The 21,482-nt window shown below is 53.7% G+C and overlaps 2 protein-coding genes across 3 annotated transcripts in view; one reads left to right on the top strand and one right to left on the bottom strand.

Moving 5' to 3' along the window:
• Nucleotides 1-5,346, top strand: part of WASF2 (WASP family member 2) — a 65,507-nt gene extending 60,161 nt beyond the window's left edge. For both annotated transcript variants that reach the window (XM_019650219.1, XM_019650220.1), the window contains exon 9: nucleotides 1,342-5,346. In XM_019650219.1, the coding sequence (XP_019505764.1) occupies nucleotides 1,342-1,499 (158 nt within the window). In that variant the 3' untranslated portion in view covers nucleotides 1,500-5,346. The remainder of the gene's footprint in view (nucleotides 1-1,341) is intronic.
• Nucleotides 5,347-12,325: 6,979 nt separating this feature from the next.
• Nucleotides 12,326-15,525, bottom strand: GPR3 (G protein-coupled receptor 3). The gene is made up of 2 exons (XM_019650135.1): nucleotides 15,430-15,525; nucleotides 12,326-14,348 (listed from the first exon to the last, which is right to left on the bottom strand). Exon 2 carries the CDS (start codon nucleotides 14,341-14,343, stop codon nucleotides 13,351-13,353), a length of 993 nt encoding a protein of 330 aa, XP_019505680.1. The 5' UTR covers nucleotides 14,344-14,348; nucleotides 15,430-15,525; the 3' UTR covers nucleotides 12,326-13,350.
• Nucleotides 15,526-21,482: the final 5,957 nt, after the last annotated feature.

Here is a 21,482-nt window from a genome sequence, read left to right as displayed (position 1 = left end):
TTTAGATTTCTTTCCACCTTGATTTAGAGTAGTGAAGTTTTTTGTTTTTTTTTAAGATTTTATTGGGGAATTGGGGAAGGGGAACAGCCAGGTTGTTGTCCTTCAGTCTTAGTTGTGGAGGGCGCAGCTAGCTCAGCTCCAAGTCCACTTGCCATCCAGCCGCCCGTCGGCAGCTTGTGGCCGCTCAGCTCAAGGTGCCATGTTCAATCTTAGTTGTGGGTGGGCATGGCCCACCATCCCATGCGGGAGTCAAACCAGAAACCTTGTTGCTAAGAGCGCACGCTGTAACCACTGAGCAATCCGGCTGCCCGTTGGCAGCTCAGGGCAGCTCAGCTCAAGGTGCCGTGTTCAAACTTAGTTGTGGGTGGGCATAGCCCATCATCCCATGCATGAGTCGAACTGGCAACCTTGTTAGGAGCACGTGTTCTTACCAGCTGAGCCATCCTGCCACCTGTTGGCAGCTCCTCTGGGTGCAGCTCATTGGCCCATGTGGGAATCGAACTGGTGACCCTGTTGCTTAGAGCTCGCACTCTTAACCAACTGAGCCACTGAGCCGGCCCCTAGAGTAGTAAAGAATTCTTAACCTCGGATCTTTGAACTCCTTGAAAATTTATGTTTTGTGTGTGTTTGTGTCCATTTTGTGACCCAGAGAAAAACAAGAATCACTGTCCTAGAAGGTACTTCTTCAGCTGGATTCAGTCACTCTTTGTCCTCTACTTTTTTGCCTTTTATGCCCTTCCTTCCTACTCTCTTTCCCCCTTCTCACCCACTTCCTTCTCGCCCTTTCTTTTATCCCTGTCCCTCTTTTGTCTTCTTTCTCTCCACCTTCCTCCTGTCCCTCATCGTCATCTCACTCTCACGGAGCTTTTATTCTGTCTCTCTGTCGGAGGCCAGGTCTGGTCCCAAGGGGCTGGAGTGGCTTCTTCTGTTTGTGATTCTCAAGGAACTGAGGGATTGTCTAGAGGACACAACCTAGGGCAGCTGAGCTCTGTGGTAACCGATGAATTGGGCAGACTGCGTGCCTACTAGATGGGGTGTGGTGGCCAGTCCCTGCAGAGAGCATGTGGAGAAGTGCCGTCCTCACCAGCCCGAGAGCTGGAAGCTGGGCAGAATGGCAGGCTTCCTTTCAGACATGTGTAGCACCAGGGCCACCGTTTCATAACTTTCATCTTTATTTTGTTTTCTTGCCTCCCCCTTTCCCTCTTTGTTTTCCCAGAGGATCCTTCTTTTTTGCTGCCCTTTTCCATATTACACATATTGGTGTCCATTTTCCCTTCCTCCGTCCTGGATGGATTCTGAGACTGACTCACCTCCTGAACCCTTCTCTCCCTCTCCCGCCAGGCTTTCAGCTGCGCAGGGTTGAAGAGCAGCAGGAACAAGAGAAGCGAGATGTCGTGGGCAATGACGTGGCCACTATCTTGTCACGTCGCATTGCTGTTGAGTACAGCGACTCAGAAGATGACTCCTCTGAGTTTGATGAGGACGACTGGTCAGATTAACTCTTTCCGCCTGCTGCCCACCTCTCTACTTTCCTTCCTATCTGCCTTCTTTGATGCCTTCCCCAACAGTCCCATGGGGGGAAAAGGGGAGGAAAAAAAGAACTTCAAGGGTCCAAAGCCTTCCCTGAAGCAACCAAAGATAAATCCAAGTGCTTCCTCCAAATCAGTATGTGCTTCCCAGCTCCCTTAGTCAGGCCCCATGGGGCCCCTGAGGGTCAGTAGCTGAGATGAGACGTTCCCTCTTCCCTTCAAGAGACTGTTGCATATTGAAGAGAAGGAAAAACCCCCAAAGCTGATCCCTTTGATTGGGTTTAAATTGGAGTCAGTGCCTTCTCCTAGGAGCCATTTTTAACTGTGGTCTTCTCCCCAAATCCTTGCCCTCAACTACTTCGAATAATGCCAGTTCCTGTCCTAAAGCCTGCATGGACACAGCTGGTCCCTTTCCCATGCACAGAGCAGACCACATGCCCCTGCAGCCAGACTGCCGCACCCTTCTGTCCTGATTAGCAGGGCGAGGCTGCCTTTGGCGAAGTGGTTTCTGTGTCTGGATGCCCTTCATTCCAGGAGCCATCAAGGCCCTAAAGAAGGTCTCAACCCCTCTGCCCAGAAATGATGCCGTTCTAAAGGCTGCGGTGGTTGCCTCTCTCCCAAGTTCCCTCTCCTGAGTATGGTGTTCAAGTGTCCCTGAAATGCCCCTCCCTTGCCACCAGGTGCCTCTGGGCACCACAGCCCAGCTCTAACCTCTAATACCCATGACCAAACTAGCCCTGACACACAGGGTGCTAAGCTTAGAGACTTGGAGCTTCAGGACTGGAAGAACCGTGGAGCTCCTTGGGTCCTACCCTCTTAGTGATGCCGAAGTCTAGGGATGGGAAGTGACTCGCTCAAGATCACACAGTTGGATGGTGACAGAGCTAGAGCCCGAGTTCCTGATTCCAAGTCACCTGTGCTTTCTGGGACCAAACAGTGGGCACCTGCTGGAACCTGAGCGAGCAGCCTTGGCTCTGTGTTGCTCCAGACCTCACCATAGGTGGGGGTCCCAGCAGGAGGGCCCAGGGCCTGTGCCAGGCCTGTCACTGCTGCTCTAACCTTTGTGGCCTCTCTTGTAATTCTTTGCTTCCAAGCCTTTGCCATCACCAGCCAACTGCATGGCCTTGGGAGCTGCCCTTCTGGGGGACCAGAGGTAGTGAGAGAAGGGAAGGAGTGGGCAGCTTTGACAGGTGCTGTTTTCAATTCCTCTTCAACTCCTCCCCCTTTTATTTCACCAATTAAGCATAGGTTCTGCCAACTGTAGAAACTTCAGTCCCTCAGGCTGGCAGCCGCCACAGGTAGCTAGCTGCCTGGGGGGCCTGGCAGCCGTGAGGAGGGCTGAAAAGCAGAGGGACTCTGGGTCTTTTTTCAGCTTCCCTCCTCACTACACACAGCGATGTTCCCTCCCTCGCTCCCCCTTTTTCCCAGAGCTAATACACAGGTGCTATTATTCAGAAAAAAAACTGGTCAGCTTTGGCCAGCAGTGAGGTTTCTTCTCTTCTGCCCTAACTATTGTGTAGCCTCTTATGCTGAAACCGGCTTCTCCTGGCTTCTCCTGCTTTCAGAGCCCTGAAACAAAGAGAAACAGGATCTGTCTCTACCCAGCACAGCAAATGGTTGTAGTAATTGCCAAAGCCCTCATAAACCCCTCCGGCTTGAGGAGAGTGTGTAATCACGGGTACCGCCGCTGTGCCCTGGCTGAATGCTCTTCCTCTGCCTCCTTGCCTTGAACTCGGGCGGGGACTGAGCCTGGAGGGGCCAGCATGCCCTCCTGCTGGGGCTGCTCCTCAGCACGCCCGGCTTCCTCTCCCCAGGTCTGGTGTGTCTGTCACAGGGCCGCCACCTGACTCGTGCTGAGCGTACCAGGCTGTGTGTGCCCCTCCTTGCACTTTGGAAGCTGAAGGTTCATTCTTCAGAACCCTAAAATGTCCATTGAAGGTGCCCCCAGCTGCAGCCCAGCAGTGGCTGGAGAGGCAGGCAGAGGGCAGTGGTTCTCCCAAATAGGAACCCTGGGGCCTCGCCAGGCCAGGGTTTGGTCCTAATGGCTTTGACTAAATTACCCCCACCCCCTTCCTTTCCGGAAAAAGGGGGAGCCAGTGCCACTTGCTATCATTCTGCTCTGACCTTGAAGGGGGCGGTGTTGGCCTGGCTTCTGGAATGGACAGAGTGCACCGTGGAAAAGGCTGGGGGCAGGAGGATGGGGGGGCACTGCCTGCGGAAGGTAGGATTAGATCATTAGCTCAGTGACCTCCTAGGGTTTCGATGTGCTGTGTTCTCATCCTACAGCTGGTTTGGTAATGATCTGCAAGTCCCGGAGAGCAACAGCACAGCTCTGCCTGACGCTCTCATTAAAATCTATGCAGCCAAGCTCGGCGCTTTGTAGCAGCCGGCCTTGCGAAGCCTCCTCAGCTGGGGGGGCTGGGACCCACTCAGCCAAGAGGCCCTCTGGGCTCTACTTATGCATATGTGCACCCCCCCCCCAAAAAAAATGCTTCTTTAAACCCAGAGCCTTTTAAGATGTTAAAGGACCCTATGCAGGTCATTATATGTCTTTGGAATCCTGTAATTGTAGAATGCAAAGTTTAGTGATTATTTAAACTGAGCTGAGGCTGGTAAAAGTACGGAACAATGGCCCATAAGGACTCTTAAGCACTGAAGCCAAGGAGCCACCTCCCTCCCTGGTCTGCTCAGCCCAGGGGACCTGTCCCCATTCCTGTGGCCCAGGGGCCCAGCTTCCAGTAGGCAGGTCAGAAGAGACTGGTGGCTTTGCCCAGGAGGTGAGATGAGTACATTCCAAAGGAGTGGCCTCTGGGAGGGGCAGGCTCCTGATCCCTTGGAGGCTCAGAGCAGCCGGCCCAAGCTCCAGCTCGCCTCCGGAAGCTCAAGCGCCCTCAGAAACACCCTGGCCAATGTCACTGCAGAGCCGAGGCAGTGTTGTCAGGGCTAATGTGAAATCTCTTCTCGTGGCGCCGAACCTCCGGCTCTGCAGCGCCAGTTCGGACAGATTGAGGTCTCTGTGGCTTTGGTGACCCTGCTTAAGCATTCCCACCGTGTCCCAGCTCTGCTCTCAGCCTGCTTCCCACCGCAGCGCCCTCCCTGACCTCAGGGCCTGAGGATGGGGGCAGTGCCCCAAGGCGGAGGACTTTTGCTCTGGAGACGTGTCAGGCCTCCTTAGAGGCATCAGGCTTTGAGCTCTGCTGGGGTCCAGCTAACCTGGGGACCAGGTGTAGCCCCCAGATGCACCTTGTTCTGTGCCTCAGTGAAGACTAGGGAACAATGTTGTTATTGTATTAACTCTACTCAGCTGATGCACTTGAGAAACTAACCAATTTTTACTTTCTGTGTAGAATGATGTACTTGTAGGAGAGTGAGTCGTAAAGCTCCCAAAGTGCCTTCTTTTCTCTGATGTAAACATTTGTAAGGACCTATTCCAATGGATACTTGAGTGTGTTTGCCACTTCAAGATTTTAGGGCGTGAGCACATATGTAGTGGGGATACAGTCTGAAAATGGGTCCCTTTCCCCGAGGATGGGAAAGGAGCTTCAGTTGGAGATCTGAGCTGTGAGTGGGGTTAAGCCAACCCCCTAAAGCCACCCTTCCCTTCATTTGCCTTGATCCTCTCAGGTCCTTAGAAAGAGGTCCAGTTTTTTAAAGCCCTGTGGCTCCAAGCCTGGTCTCATTTGCTTCCCTGCCAGGCTCGTGTGTACCACGGTAGCTGTCCTGCGACCTGAAGATTCCATGTAACTATGTATAGTCGCAAATACATAAATGCCAACATTTTAAAGAATTTGATAAAGTCTTTGTAGCCATTCATCCACCTCTGGTGTGTGTGTGTTTAATGGGAGAAGTGGTGGGGGTGGGCAACACTGAGAGCCACAGCTGGTGGCCAGAGCTCCGGAGGGAGGGAGTCCAGTGTGGGGTGGGGGTGCACCCTTGGTGCGGGAGGTGGGAACGAAGGCCGGAAACCGTTTTGCTTTAGGAGGAAACCCAAATTGGGGGACCTAGAGGCCCAGCTCTCTAGGCCCCCCTCAGCTGAGGCGAGTGTGCTGGGACCAGGGGAGGTGAGCTGCTGGCAGCTCCTCGCCCGCAGGAGCGGCGCACAGGCTGAATGCTGATGCTGCCTCCCAGCATCTGGCCGGCATCGTGTCTGCCTCTCAGACCCAAGCAACTTACCTTAAATAGAGTGATTTACAATGGAATCCGGTAAAAGGTTTAGGCTGCTTCATGCCCCCTCTCCTGGCGAGGGGGCTGGGTTTATATTCTGACCCCCAAAAATGACCAACCCAGGAAGCAACGGTTGGTTGTTCCGAGCACAGCTGCTGTGGGTAACTGTCCCTGGGGGTAATTTATGAACAGACACCCCAGTTCCAGTTCGGGCCCAGCAGAAGCAGTAGGGTGGCCCAGGAGAGGGGAGGGAGCAGGGTTGGTGACTGCTGGTCACGCCTGCTGTTCAGAGAGAGAGTCACCCACTGGCGTCCCAGGAGAGGGGGCAGAAGTTTTGAATTGTCAGCAACTGCTGCGCCAGCCGCTCTGAGCTCATCGCTGGAGGTGGGGGTGCAGGGGAGGGGGCTCGGGAGCCAGCTCACCCCTGCAGATCCCCTCGCTCCACCCTCCTGCTCAGGCCTGTGTTTAGTCAGCACTTGGCTTCCCAAGGCCGGTGACTGACAGGCAGCCAGACGCCCGCCCTGGGAGAAGACAAAATGGTGGTGTCGGGAGCCGCCCTTGCCACGGAATTGGAGGGAAGGAATGTGGTTCTGGGAAGCAGGAGGCCTGAGCTTAAATTCCAGCTCCTCCACTTGGAGCTGTGACCCTGTGCAAGTCGCCTCACCTCTTGGGCTAATCCTGAGACTGAGCATTTACTGAGTGCCTCCTACCTGCCCAAGACGTCATACACTTTATTTCAACCTTATAAGGCAAGCCCCCCTCCCCCTGTCCCCCCCCACACACACACACACATTTTACACTTGAGAAAACAGATTCAGAGGGGTTAAGTAAGTGGCCTAAAGTCACATAACTGGCCAGCAGCAAAGCCATGGTTCTCCAGAGCATGGGACTCCAGCCAGAGCTCGTTCTGTTCACCATGCAACTTAAACAGCTTTCAGCCTCTCTCCATTTGGAATTGCCTTTAGTGCCAGAGGGGGCATGGCAAAGGTTTTCCGTTCTTGTCTCCCCCACTTCCTCGCACCCAGTTTTACAGGTGATGGTTAATTTTGCTCTTGTTTTGAAATCAAGTGAGCTGGACTGAGGGCCCAGCTATCGTAGACCTTCAGCGTCGCACCATCAGCGTTCCCTAGGTCTGGGCTGGGGCTTTCCACAGACCCACCCTGCCCAGTGCGTGCACACACACCTGTTCAGATGCACACCCGCGCACATAAGTGGGCACATTGGCGACCACAGGCCCAGGGACACTTACACACACTGCACACACAGCCCTGCCCTTGTGCCAACAAGGGTACCGATCAGCACACAGTTACAGGAACACACATAATCACAGGCAAGCCACACAGTCCTCAGGAATCACCCCTCCCTCCGTGCTGCCTCTGCCGGTTCCTCACTGCCCCCTCCTGGCCGCCCAGTGGGCAGGGCAACCTGGCACTATTTCCTGTAAATTCTGCTGGGGGTGGTTGTCAGCTAGCTCACCATGGACTGCCCTTCAGCCCCAGGAAATAAGGGTGTCTAGAGGGGGTTCTGAAGCTGGAGGTCAAAAAAAGAAAAAGCCTTGCTTCCAGCACCCAAAGGAGTCTCTCATGGTAGAATTGCCAGTACTGTGGTGGCAGGGGTCCTATATTGGCACTCTCTCACCTTAGCAGGTAGCCGCCTCTGCCCTTACCTCGGGAACTGTGCATGCGCCTGCGCCTGCTCACACTCTCAGGTATTTAAAGAGGAGGCTTCCTGGTTGAGGTCAGAGGTCAGGTTCTTTGGCTCCCACCTTGCTGCTCCCTCTCTGAGCCTCAGCTTCCTCACCTATTCAGTGAGGAGGTGACCATGATATAGGCAACCCTTCCATGAGTAAAGCACATCCATAAACATGACCCTATGGACGCAGACCAATCCTGGGAGGATTACCAACACAGAGCTTTGTATTCCTATTTTACAGTTGAGGAGGAAACAAGGCACAGAGAGGCACAGCAACTTGCCCAAAGTCACACAGCAAGTAGGCATCCGGCATGGAAATATAAACCCTCTTCTTTCCAATGCCCCAGGCTGCCTACAGAAGAGTAAAACACTCTGTGGGCTCAGGCCCAGAGCCAAGGAGCCAGGAACTACAGAGGCTAAAGCCAGAAGCTCTGCCCTTCTGTCGGGGAGCCCTGGAGGCTGAGGATAACTCAGAGGAGGTCCCAAGCTTAGGCATTAATGTGGAGGTGAGGAAAGGCAACTTGAAACCTGAGTGGGTTCCACCACTCCCCACCCCCACCAGTAGACTGTGCCAACCTTAAGTTACCTTTTTTTCTACAAAGCCAGATGGAGCTAAAGGGGTTTCCCCCTATGCCACGGCCACCTGGTAGCTTGTTCATCCAAGTATGTGCACACATGTGAGTGGGTTGTGCATGTGTGCCTGGGATCCACGGGTGTGCACTTAACATATGGGTGTATGTTCTTACATGCCTGCAAGTATACTTAGGAGTACACTCATAGGCATGTGTAACATGAAAGTGTGTGTTTGCAAGCCTGTACACGTGACTGCATTTATGCGTTTAGGTGAGTTGTGTTTGGGTGTACATATATGAATGGTCTTGACATATCTGGCAGGTGCATTTATGTACATGTAAGATTTTGCATGCATGCCTACTGGGTTTGTTCATGAGTGTACTTGACAGTACATGCAAATGCTCACGTGCATTTGTGTGAAGAAGTGGAGTGAGGCATGACCATGCAGACAAGTGGTGAGTGTGTGTAAAGGTGCGTGAGGGATGGTTTCATGGGACTATATACACATGAATCGGAGGAATGCCCTCCCAAGAGAATATGATGCTAGTGTTCCCCCCAGCCCTGGTACAGGGGGTGCCCGACCTGGCTCCAGCCAGGCACTGGGCTCACAGCACGCCCCAGACCACCCCCACCCCCACCCCTATTCCCTAGACCCATACTGCTTGGCCAATTTGCAGCCTCTTGCTCCCAGCTCCAGAGAAGGCCTGCAGCAAAGTCAAGGGGCTGGTGGCCAATTAGCAAGGGGGTTAATCAGGGATCTGGGGACCCCTGGGGGGTGGGAAGCTGAAGACAGGCATTGGGGTTGGCAGGAGCAAGAGCTGCCTATCATGAGGCTGGGGGAGGGAAGAAAGAGAGGGGAGGCTGAGCCAGCCTGATGGTGCTAGAAACCAACGGTCTGCCTGTGAATTCATGATTGCTGAGCATTGACAGCAGTGGGGAGCCTGTGCGACTGCGTACACTGTGTGCGAAAGGGCATGTACATGCCTTCAAGTCCTTGCATGTGGTCCTGTATGCAAATGTGTGTACATGACTATGGATACCATCTGTATACACATGTGCAGCTTCGTGTCTGCATATATGTGGGTGTGCAGTGGTATGCAAATACGTCTGGGTGTGCAAGCATATCTGGACCTCTGTGCACATCTGTATACCAGGGTAAGTCTGTGTTTGTGTGTACACGTGTGTAAGGACATGTACACACATTTAAGTATATTTCCTGCATGCAACTATATGCACATGAAGTTGATATGGCCCATGTACATGTGTGCAACGATATATCTATGTGCACAAGTGTATGTACCAGCATGCAGATACGTCTGGGTATACACGTGTGGGTGAGTATGCATGTGTGCTCTGAATAGCCAGCATGTGCTTGTGTTCATGTGCCCGTGTGCACATGCCCATGTATGCACAGGTCTCAGCATGTAGGGAGCTAGGGGATGTGGGTTGGCGGGCTCCAGGCTCCAGTAGAGAATATGACAGACAAGACTTGCCGCAGCCCCCGGCCCCGGGAGCCTGTTTTCCAGCCTACAGAAGCTGTGAGCCCGTGAACTCATCTTATATTAATAGCTGCTGTCTCCTCACTTATTGCAGGGAGAGGCGGTCATGGCCCTGGCAGGGGCTCAGCACTGGGGGCTGATCCCCCTTTCCCACACAGGACCTAGGAAGAAGGGGAGGAGCGATGGGCCCCACCCCTACCTCAGGGCCTACCCCATCAGGAAGACAGGGCTCTGGGCCCCAACCCTTGCCTCCCCCAGTCCAGGGAGCCTCCACTGTCCAGTTCACCCTCCTGGCCTCTGTAGCTGGGTGGGATCAGGCATGGGGCTGGAAAACTGGCAGAGGCAGAGAGGCTGGAAGGCTTCGTTACCCGCCCCCCCACACACACACACAACTCATGCACACACAAGCAATACAGGCATGCGCAGCCCCAGGCTGAGCACTAGATGAGTCTGAGGCTAAAAGAGACATAGAAGGTGTCAGTTTGAGAGGCCAGACATGTCCCTTCTCAGGGAACCTTAGTTAGAGGTGGGACACAGAGTCCTGCCTTCAAGGGCCTGTATTCTCACAAGGAAGGCAAGACTTCTCTATAAATGTTTACTCAGGAGAAGTGTAGCAAAGTGTGGTGTATAAAGCACATCTTCACAGCCACAGGAGGGCAAAGCCAAGGAGACTTCCTGGAGGTGGGGGTACAGGGAGGACCTGAGCTGTACCTGCAGAATGTGGGAGGAAGGAGAAGCCAGCCAGCCCCACCCCATGGGCGCACAGGCTCCAACCTCGAGGCAGATTCATTCAGCCCTTGGGATGGGCCCAGGACTCAAGGCAGAGACCCCTGATTTAGGCCTCCAGAAATACCTCATATCTACCACACAACCACACCTTGGCAGACAGCGAAGGATCCCCAGCATGGGGGCCCGCCACAGGCCTTCCCAGACAGGAGGTTGGCTAGCATTTCGGCCTCCCTGGGCCCTGCAGCCAGAAGCTGGGATGGGGAAGCCAAGGGCCAAGCTTGCTCAGGATAGGATGGGCACTGGTCCCTCTCCTGAGCCTTGGTAGGGGCTCCTGGGGAGCATGGGGAGGCAGTAAGGAAGCCCTTCCCTACACCACCTCCCAAAGGTCTGGGAGATCCCCCAACTCTTCCCCAGCCCGGGGACAGGACTCCCTGGCATGGTTTCCTTGAGTGTTGTTTCTGAGCTACTCCTGAAACCCACTGTTTCACCCAGGAAAGAAACAGATTTGGACTTAAATGGACCTGGGTTCAAATCCCAGCTCAGCTCCTTATTAACTGTGTGACTTTAAGCAAATCAAATGTCACCTGCAGTAAGGCCTTTCATGGGCACCCTCATTTAAAGATTACACGCACTCCCTGTGTCCCTTCCCTACTTAATTATTCTTGGAGGACTTATCACTCTGACGTTACCATATTTTTAACTTAGCTCTTTATTACCATCTCCAAGGCTAGAATCTAAGCTGTCCACAAGGACAGCAGTGCATGAATGAAGGCCCGTTATTCTCAGAGCCTCAACTTCCTCTTCTGTAAAATGGAGAGAGTAATAGTCCAACCCTGTGGGCATGGTGATGTGTGAACTGTTTGGCCCAAAGTTTGTCATGTGTGCGGGGTGCTTGTTGAGTGGGGGGTCTTTTCCCAAGGTCCTTCCAGGAAGGTGGGGGGAGAAGACGAGGCTCAACCTGACCTGGTGGGGCCTCCCCACTTGGACTGGAGCTGTGTGTAGCTCAGCCGGGCCTGCCCTCCACCAGCCCTGACCCAGGCCTGCTGGCATGCCCACTTGTGGCTGTTATTGGGGAGGGATCTTGAACAGGCAAAAAAGCTATGGCCAAAGAAATGGAGAAAGACCTGAGTCCTAACCTGGCACAGCTGTGTGAGTTCGAGCAAATGGCTATTCCTCTTCAAGCCTCAGTCTCCCCAGCTGTACAACAGATGGGTGGGTCAGAATGCATTGGCCACCTGTGAGGCCACGGAGGCTGAAAGCTGTGGCTAGTCCGAGCTTCCTCCTCAAGCACACCCCAAACTTGCTCCTACCCTTGCCTGGTGAACACATCCTTCCTGGCTCCCAAACCTCTAAACTCAGAGTCCTGCACATTTGTCTTCAAATGCACACAAGGGCACATGTACACACTTATCATCATTCACCTTTGCATAGAAAAGAAGCTATTCCAGCTCCAGAATGACCAGATCTCATCCAACTATCTCCCAAAGGTGGCCACTGGTTCAGAAAATAAACAACACAAATCAGGGCCCAGAATGACCTAGGTAGGCCCCAGGCTTAGGAGGGAAGGAGATGAGAGGCCACTGGCCAGTAGACAGAGCACAGGTTCTAGAAACAGATGTTCCCTTGGGCCGGTTACCAATCCTCCCTCTGCCTCAGTTTCCTCATCTGTAAAATAAAGATATTGCCAGTGCCCTGGGATGCTTGTTAGGCATAAATGAGGTAACATCTGTAGAACACTTAGCACAGTGCCTAGCACACGATACATATACCCACGATTATAAGGGGCTGTTATTATTAAGGAAACGGACATCTTTTGAGTATATATACTTCATGTCAAAGCCCCAAACTAAAGCTAATGTGGGTAGGATGTGGGCATCCTCAACCCAAGAATGGTCCAGCACCCTGGTTCCTGTCCCCCAAGGGGAGGTAGGCCCTTGTCTGGGGGTGCCCAGGTCTGAGCAGAGGGGCCCATCAGATTGGCATCCTGGGGTAGGGGTATCACCTGCCAGCCAAACTCCACCCTGGATCTCCAGCTTCCCGTGTACCCCAACAGGCCTCAAGGCCTGGCCTAATCCTCCCATGCCATGCTCTTCCCTGTCAGGCCCCACTCCACCCCCTCCACACACACAGACAGAAACATTTATTACAAAATCATTTTTTATTGAGGGTTGGGTCAGGGACAGGAATAGGGAATGCACTGGGGGCCATACCCCGATTGGCAGAGGGGTCAGATGTTGGCTCACACCCTGCCTCCTAGGGCACTGGAAGGTGAGGCCTGGCCCCCAGACCATGGCTGTGGCACTGGAGGCCAGGCTGGAGTGGAGTAGGGGTTGCCACATCTTGGTCCTGGCTGCTTGGCCAGGCTGCAGTTTCCCCCAAACAGCCACCAGAGGGCAGCCAGCCCCCAGCGCAGAGGAATTCTCGGTTGCTCAGGTGATGGCTTCTTAAAAAAATAAAAAACCAGAGGCTGGTGTGTTCCCCCACTCAAACCCTAGAGGGGCAGGCCTGGAGAGAAGGCTCTGGTTTCTATGATCTCTTCAATAAAAAATAAGCAAAAATAATAACAAAATACATGATTTCTCTTTCTCCCTTTTCCCCCCTCTAGGAACTGAGGTCAGAAATGTGGGTGTGGGGACTAGGGATACCCTGGTATGGCCTGGATTTCAAGGTGTGGATCTCTTTTCCCCCCTTATACTCATAAATAAATAAATAAATAAATAATAAATAGATACTCTCTTTGTTAGTGCGCGCATATATAGATAGATAAATCTTTTTCTCTTCTATCTAGGCAACTGAGTGGCTAACCTCTCTGACTCTAGCTCAGAAACTCAAAAGTAAGGTGACGTGGTCAAGGTCAAGGAAGGAGGAAGACCAGGGACTTGGAATGGCACTGTAAAACAGCCAGCAGCATTCTGGAACTCCAAGCCAGCTGGGCTGTGGGACATTTCTGAGTGGAACCCTGACTACCTGAACATTCTAGAACCATGGAGCCAGCTGGGTCCTGCAGGGAACTGAACAGAATCCTGTGAAACACCCGATGTCCTAGAACTCCAGAACCAGCTGGGTCTTCGGGGTGTGGAGCTGGGGGCTTGGAATAAAACCCTGGAGGACCTAACATCCTGGAATTCTGTAGTGATCAGGTGCGAAGGGTCACCAGTACGCGACTAGACATCACTGGGGGAACGGGATCGGAAGGGGATCTTGGAAGAGGAACAGGAACAGCAGATGGCCCACAGCACCTTCTGCACGTCCTGGTTGCGGAAAGCGTAGATGATGGGGTTGATCATGGAATTGTAGGTGGCAGGGAGCAGAGTGAGATAGGTGTAGAGGGGCGAGGAGTAGGCATCACCCAGCAGGCAGTAGATGGTAAAGGGTAGCCAGCAGGCAGCAAAGGCGCCAAGCACCACAGCCAGTGTGGCAATGCCCTTGCGGGTGGCCACGTAGTGGGAGGCGGGCAGCAGGTGCCGCTGGAGGGCAATCTGCTGGGCATGGCGGCAGACGATGCGGCAGATCTGGGCATAGAGCTGCAGCATGATGCCAAACACCATGAAGAAGGCAATGGCCAGGATCACCAGATGGTTCTTGGAGAGTGGATATACCACGCCGCACGTGTCCTGGGTGTCCAGGCAGTTCCAAGCCAGCACAGGCAGCAGCCCCAGGCCCAGCGCGCCCCCCCACACTAGGGCCAGCATCACATAGGTCCGCGTCACTGTTGTCTCTGAGTAGTAGGTGAGGGCATTGTACAGAGAAAGGTAGCGATCTACAGTGATGGCCAGTAGGCTGCCAATGCTGGCGGTAAAGGCCATCGCCAGGACGCCAACCAGCACCAGGCTCATCTCTGCTGAGCCAATGCAGAAGACAGCAGCAAAGTGCAGGACCAGGCCCAGGCCTGCCAGCAGGTCTGCCACAGCCAGGCTGCCCACCAGCAGGAACATGGGGGCACGGAAGGCAGGAGTGCCCACAATGATGGCCACCACCAGTGCGTTCTCACAGGACACCAGGGTACCTGAGATGCACAGCACCACATCCCAGGCCCTGGGTGAAGGAAGTGGTGCGGCTGGTCCTGTGGATCCCTCTGCTGAACCTACGCTGCTCATATTCACGTTCCCTGGGCCAGAAGAGAGCCAAGCCAGGGGGCTGCTTGCACCCCACATCATGGTACCTGTAGGAGAAAGGCCCTATGAGAAACCGACAGGGCTGGGTGCTGGGCAGAGGGATCTGTAGGGGGTAAGGTCCCTCTCTGGATACTTGGTAGGAGTCTCTCCTCAGGATGCTTGGCTGGATCCCAATGCCTGGTCCCCCACTCATGCTCCAGGATACCTTTCCAGGATACCTTTGTCCTCTCCCATGCCCCCAGGCCAGCCCAGGTCTCTTTTTCTGGGGACTCCTGTCCTCAGTGGGATTCTTCATCTTCCTTCCAACTCCCTGGGTCCTGCAGGGCTCATTCTCCCACGTGTGTGACCAGAGAGGAGAACAAGATGAAGGACTAAAATAAGTGGATGGAGGCCTATAAGATCCAGGAGATGCTGGGAAAAGCCAGGACAGAGGGAGGGAAACACATCTCAAGACTGAGGGCAGCTCTGCTCTCTCCCCATCAGGGAGGATGATGCTCAGTTTCTGAGGCTCTCCAGACCCCTCACGATTCTCGGTAATGCCAGCCTCAGGCTCCGCCCCCAGGGAGTGCGCGTGAAGCTCCCGCCAGCCCCCACCCTGCCCTCCTGGGGTAACAACACTTGGGAACTCTGCCCCCCTAACACACACCTGCCCAGACTTCTGTCCCTGGCCAGACCCTCTTTCAGCCTGAACCTCTGGGTCTTTGGAACAGACACCCGCTGCTAGAAGCCTGGATCCCTAAATCAAACCCTTCCTTCAGCCCGGACATCTGAATCTTGGGCCTGACTCCGCCTCCTGCCGGGATGTCTGGATCCCTAAGTCAGACACCTCCTCCAGCTTGGACGCCTGGGTCCTTGTTCCAGCCGCCACCTGCCAGCCCAACTTCGGAAGACCATCAGTCCCTCCAGGGCTCTGGGTCACTGAAGGACTGCTCAACCCCCGCTGGGTCACCCCACTGATGGCGCTCAGCACCCAGACACGGGGTCCCTGCCTGCTAGCCCAGAATTTGGATTCCAGGTATTGACCTCCGACCCTGGGCCGCCGCTGGAAGCCTGACCGCCGGCCCAGCGCACCAGCATTCTACGTGCCCTTCCGGACGCCTAGTGCCCGCGGCGCGGACCGCTACTCACCTCTTGGGGCAGGGCGCGGCCAGGCCGCGCGGGAAGGTTCCACTCGGGTCCGGGCAGCTCAGGGTGTGAGCAGACCCGGAGAAGCCCCCGCGGCCGCGGGAGAAGCGGCGTGAGTCACCCCGCCCCGCCCCCGGCCACCGGTTCGGTGACGTCAGAGGCTCGGTTAACCAATGGGCGCGTCGCGCTGGGACGCAGCGCGCGTCGCGCGGCATAGTAATGAGGCCTCGCACCGCCCGCTCCCCCATTCATAAAAAGCGACCGTGGCCGCGGCCCCGCCCCTCACGATTCGGCCCGCCCTGTCCTTGACGCGACGCCCTCTGCGGGCCAGGGCTTTCGGGGGCGCTGGTGGGAGAGCCTTGGAAAATTCTGAGAGAGGCTGCTGGAGGTGTAGGGGAGTAACAGAAAGGAGACTAGGATAGGCTGTGGGCTGATGGGACCCTCGGTGGCAGAGACAGCCTGACAAAGTTCAGGTGACTGAGACCGTGTGATGGGGCTGAATGGACGTCCCTGGTGAGGATGACTGAGATTGTCAAGATGGGGCCCTGAGGTGACGGTGATAGGAACACGAGGGAGCAGGGAGGTGGGTGGCAGTGACGGTATGAGCATGGTGACTGGATCTTGGGGGATGGTAGCTGAAGGACGCTGTCATACAGAGGGAAGCTCCTAGAGCCACCATAGCAGTGTCAGGGTGACTCTGTGGCATGATGGGCTTCAGAGATCTGAGGGTGATGGAATGTGTGACAAGGGAAGATGGAGTGTGCAGGTGATAGGACTTTGGGTTATCATGACCCTGTCACAAGTGCTGAGGTACTGAGGTGACAGTTAAATGATGAGGATTGTAGGGTCCTGGAATGAAGGTGACTGTGGGGAGTGGGGCCCCAGGGTGAGTGAGACAGAGTAGAGAGTCTGGACTGACAGTGATCAGGCAGCTAAGTTGCTGCCAGGGCAGGTCCTCGTGATGCTGGTGCTTGGATAAGTAGCTGGGTGACGTCACTCATGTCAGCCCAATTGTACCCTCATAGCATGGGAGGGGTTGGACCTGGCAAAATTTCAAAACCTGAATTATTTATTCAAGGATCTGGAAAGCCAGTGGCCAGGGGGGAATGGGGGGGGGGACGGACAATTCCCCAAAGCAGCTGAAGAGAGGGAGCCGGGAAGAACTTGGAAAGAAAGCCTGGCAGCTCAGTTCCAGGGCAGGCCCCTCTCAACCCCCCATCTCAGGCATCCTGGCAGGTAGTTCATGGAGAAGAAACTCCCCATCTTCTCCAACTCTGTCTGTCCTTAGTCCCAGAGAACACCCCCTGCATCTGGTTTCTCCAGATGTGACAGATATGGCCAGTCCTGGGGGAGGGGAGCTGGCTGCTGCTCCTCCCTCTGTCTCTAGCTTTGGTCCTCATTGGAATCATCCAGGCCCAAGGAATGGGGGGAGGGGAGGGCTGGCAGGGATCAGGTTAGGACTTGAGGAAACCAGAGGGGCCCAGATCCTAGACCCCGCTGACTTCTCCCCCTACACAGCACCACTGCAGTTCCCATAGTTAGTGTGAGACAGGAGGAAGGAGGTGACAGGCTGGTGGCAGACGAGAGAGCCAAGGTAGGCAAGATGATGCACTTCAGGTTGGATGCAGTGAGTTTGGGGTGCTTAGCAGGTAGAGGTGGTCAGGATTGTAGCTTGGATTCAATCCCCAATTCCTCCATTTCCTAGCTGTGTGACTGGGTGAGTTTCTGAGATTCTTTGTGCCTATTTTCTCACTAATAAGATAGCGGTAATGTTAATATCTACCTCATAGGATTGTCGGGAGTAGCCTGGCACATTGTCAGCACTGGCTGTGTAGGCTACCAATAGTACATCTGGCAGGAGGAGGAGGACACCCAGGAGGCATAGGTGTGCAGGCAGTAACTGAGGTTCTAGGGGTAGATGACATCACCTAGAGGAGGGAGCAGAGAGCGAGGAGGAGCCTCAGGGAACCCCACCATTAAGGGCACAGACTGTGGATGAGAGTTCCTGTTCCTGGGCCTTTGCACAGGCTGTTCCCTCTGCTTAGAGCTCCTTCATGTCATTAAGGTCTTCGCACCCAAGTCACTTCCGAAGCAGGCTTCCCTGACCTCCATCCTAGATTTGCACTCTCTTACAGTACCTGGTATGTAGTAGGTGTTCAACAAGTCTGTGTTGGCTGGATAATTAAACTAACAAGCAGCATCTAGAGAAAGAGAAGGAAAAGAGAGTGGTAGTATGCATGGTGTCAAGGAAGGTGGGGGCATTAAAGGGAGAGAACACAGGGGTGTCAGCATCCCAGGACTCAGGTATCCACCTTCTCCCCCATCAGAGCTGGGTCCTAACAACCATCCAGCTGGTCTCAGAGATGAGCGAAGACTGCTGGGAGGTTGGCATGAAAGGGGTGTATAAGAGACTATCTTCGGGCCGGCCGAGTGGCGCGATGGTTAAGAACTAGCTTGGGACACCAGAGGGCCCCGGTTCAGATCCCACATATGAGGGCCAGTGACACTGCCCTCTACAGCTAAGATGCTGAACACCAGCTCAACCTGGAACTGGGCTGCCGTGAGTTGCCAGCGACGGCGTAGGCTGCAGCCCCTGTGGCAGTGGGTTGCCATGGGCTACGGTGTGTAGCCAGCAGCCAGCAGCCAGCGAGAGCGGCTAGCAGCCGCAGTGAGCGGCTGTCCGAAAGCCGACGACTGATCTGCATCACCTGGGAAGAGCACAATGATGGTGCCAACTAGGGCCAGTGAAGCAACGTCCTCCACAACTAGGCTGAAGAACAAAACGACAGCAACTTGTCTGTTCCCCTTCCCCCAATTCTCCAGCACTGTTCCCATCCCCCCAATTCCCCAATAAAAATCTTTAGAAAAAAAAAAGAGACTATCTTCCGCTATTCTGAGTGGCAGTGATAGTTCTTTTTTTAAAAAAAGATTTTATTGGGGAATTGGGGGAGGGAACAGCATTGGGGGATCTGGGAAGCGGAACAGCCAAGTTCCTGTGCTTTTGTTCTTCAGTCTAGTTGTGGAGGACGCCGCTTCACTGGCCCATGTTGGTATTATGATCATTGTGCTCTTCCCAGCTGAGGCAGATTGGTTGCCGGCCATTGGAAGGCCGCTCACGATGGCTGCCGGCCACTCACGGTAGCTTACGGCAGCCCACTGCAGCCCCACTGCAGCCTATACCGTCACTGGCGATTCACAGCAGTCCAGCTCCAGGTGGAGATGTTTTTCACCATCTTAGCTGTTAGAAGGCCCAGCGACACTGGCCCATGTGGTATCAGAACTGGTGGCCCTGCTGCTCAGAGCTTGCTCTCCCAAGCGAACTCTTAACCAATGAGCCACCTGGCCGGCCCTGATAGTTCTTTTTTCTTAATTTTCATAGTTTATTAATCCTCTCGTGAAAAATTGGCACAATTACCACAGATGAAGTCACTGCAGATCTTTTACTTCTTTTTGTACCAACATTGGCCTTTACCATCGTCCTGACCTTCATTCTGTTGTCGCATTCCATTTGCTGTTTTCTTGAGATCTTTTTCATCTCGTGCAGGCCATGTCTTGCAAGCTTGTGTTTGGGCTCATTTTTCTTTGCATAATCCAAAGAATCATAAATTATGTCAAAGTCAGTTTTTTACCACCACCAAAATGGGGTCTAACTCCAAATATAAAGATGACATCTGGTGTGGTTTTGTACATTTTGGCTAGTTTTCACCAAATTTCTGTCTTAGGTACTGTTGCCTTCCCAGGGAGCAGGACACTGATGACCATCTTTCCACGGAAATAGTTGGTTGGCTAGAACTTCCTGATCCAAACAGTTACTGGGTCATTCATGATGGAGGCTGATCCTCAGGCAGCTAGGGAGGAAAACAGTGCAGTGATATTTCCAACCCTGAGAAACCTTTAGATACAAGAGACTCAAGAGAGCTATATATTTTCATGTGCACACTCTCTCTCATGCTCCAAAAGTGCCCATGCCAACAGGACAGGTGAGGTCATCACTGCCAACCGGGTCTCTCTTCCCCAGCTATCTGCTGTCTAGAGGAAGGGGAAGCCCTTCCTTTTCTCTCCTCCTCATGCCCTCTACCTTACCTCCTTGCTTGTCCCCACCATTGACACCTTCTCCAATCCTTTCCACCTACCAGGTGCCAAACCTCATCGCTTACAACAATGCTGCATCCCCATTTCATAGGTGAAGCCCGGAGAAGCCGAAGGACTTGCCCCAAATCACATAGTAAATGACAGAGCTGGGATCTGAAGCTAGGTCTACCTGTAACCAAGTCCAGCGGGCCTTCCATTCCAGCCTAGATGTCACCATCTCCCCAGAAGGGGCTGGAAGTGACATTTGACTAGGGCTGACAATACATGCAGTTCCCCAGGTGACCACCAGATGGCTGTGAGCACTCACTTCCAGGTATGACTTCTTTCCTTACCTTCTCTCTTCTCCCTCTTCTGGGAAATCCCGTGGGCTTAGTCTCTTAAGGGAGGTTTGTGTGTGAGAGACACAGATAAGATGCACACCAGCTCCTTGTCCAAGTCCCAAGAATCTGGGTACAGTCAGTGCACACATTCTTAGCACAGACTCATTCATTCATTCAGCCAATATTCACTGATGACAGTTCCCTTGGGCTTGGGTTTAAGTGGGTGCTATGGATGGAGAGATGATCTGGCCACACCCTTGCATTGTCAACATTCGATAAATACTTATTGAACATCTACCATTTTGCAGGCATGGTTCTAGGCACAAAGGACACAGCAATGAACAAAAATCCCTGCCTTCTTCATGGGGCTTCCATTCTGATAGTGGAGAGATGGACAATCGATAAATAGATACTTAATATGATAGAGTAGGGAACTCTTCAGGGTCTCACAGACCAGTGGGACAGACAAACATGTACTCAGTCACAACATGGTACAGTGTGGTTATTTAATAAACACCTACTTAGCCATTATGCGTACAGGGAGTTAAGTATGGAAGAAGATAAACATGGTTTCTGCCTTCATGGAACTTACAGCCTAGGAAATGAATGAGTAATTTGATACATGTTCTGAAGGAAAAAGGAGGTTTCATGATATAGAATAACCAGGAGACCTTTTTAAGTAAGGAGGTCATGGAAAGAGTCATTTGAGGAGAGAATAGAAGAATTTAAGGAGAGAGCACAGCAAGTGCAAAGTCTCTGAGCGGGGATGTGTTTGAGGAATAGAGAGGAGGCTAGTGTGTCTGGAGCCGAATGAGCCGAGGGGTAGGAATTGAGTTCAGAGGGGTAGCAGGGAGGGATGGTTATGTAAGTCATGGAAAGCAGTGAGATGGGAGCCATTTGTGGGCTGAACTAGGGGAGTGATATGATTTGAATTAAATTTTTTTTTTAAGATTTTACTGGGGAATTGGGGAAGAGGAACAGACAAGTCGCTGTCCTTTTGTTCTTCAGTCTAATTGTGGAGGATGTCGCTTCACTGGCCCATGTTGGTATTGTGATCATTGCGCTCTTCCCGGGTGAGGCAGTCAGTCACCAGCCATTAGGCCGCTCACGGCGGCTCACAGCAGCTCACGCCAGCTGCCAGCCAGTCACGCCAGCTTCCAGCCACTCACACTGGCTGTCGGCCACTTACAGTAGCTCACAGCAGCCCACTGCAGTCCAGCCCCAGCTCCACGACTCACGATTCACTCGCCCGCGACTCATGGCAGCCCAGCTCCAGGTCAAGCAGTTGTCTACCATCTTAGCTGTAGAGGTGCAGCGTCACTGGCCCATGTGGGATCTGAACTGGCAGCCCTGATGCTCAGAGCTCAAGCTCCCAAGTCAAGTATTAACCAACGAGCCACTCGGCCGGCTCCCTTGACTTACATTTTCAAAGGAGTGCTCTGATTGCTAAGTGGAGAACAGGCTGGGGGCGGGCAGCAGAAGCAGGAGCCCTACCAGGAGGCCACTGCAGGCACCTAGGCAAGAGATGGTGAGGGCGCTGGTGTGGGAAAGCAGATTTGGCTCTGCCAGCTGAGATGAGTGCTGCGGCAAGCTCAGCCTTGCTCTAGGACAGTGACAGAGGGCTTCCTGCAGGAGGTGGCCCTT

The sequence above is a fragment of the Hipposideros armiger genome, unplaced genomic scaffold (genome assembly GCF_001890085.2).
Source record: "Hipposideros armiger isolate ML-2016 unplaced genomic scaffold, ASM189008v1 scaffold_138, whole genome shotgun sequence".
Classification (NCBI taxonomy): domain Eukaryota; kingdom Metazoa; phylum Chordata; class Mammalia; order Chiroptera; family Hipposideridae; genus Hipposideros; species Hipposideros armiger.
The sequence above is the reverse complement of the archived record's forward strand: the minus strand, read 5'-3'. Positions and strand labels throughout refer to the sequence as shown.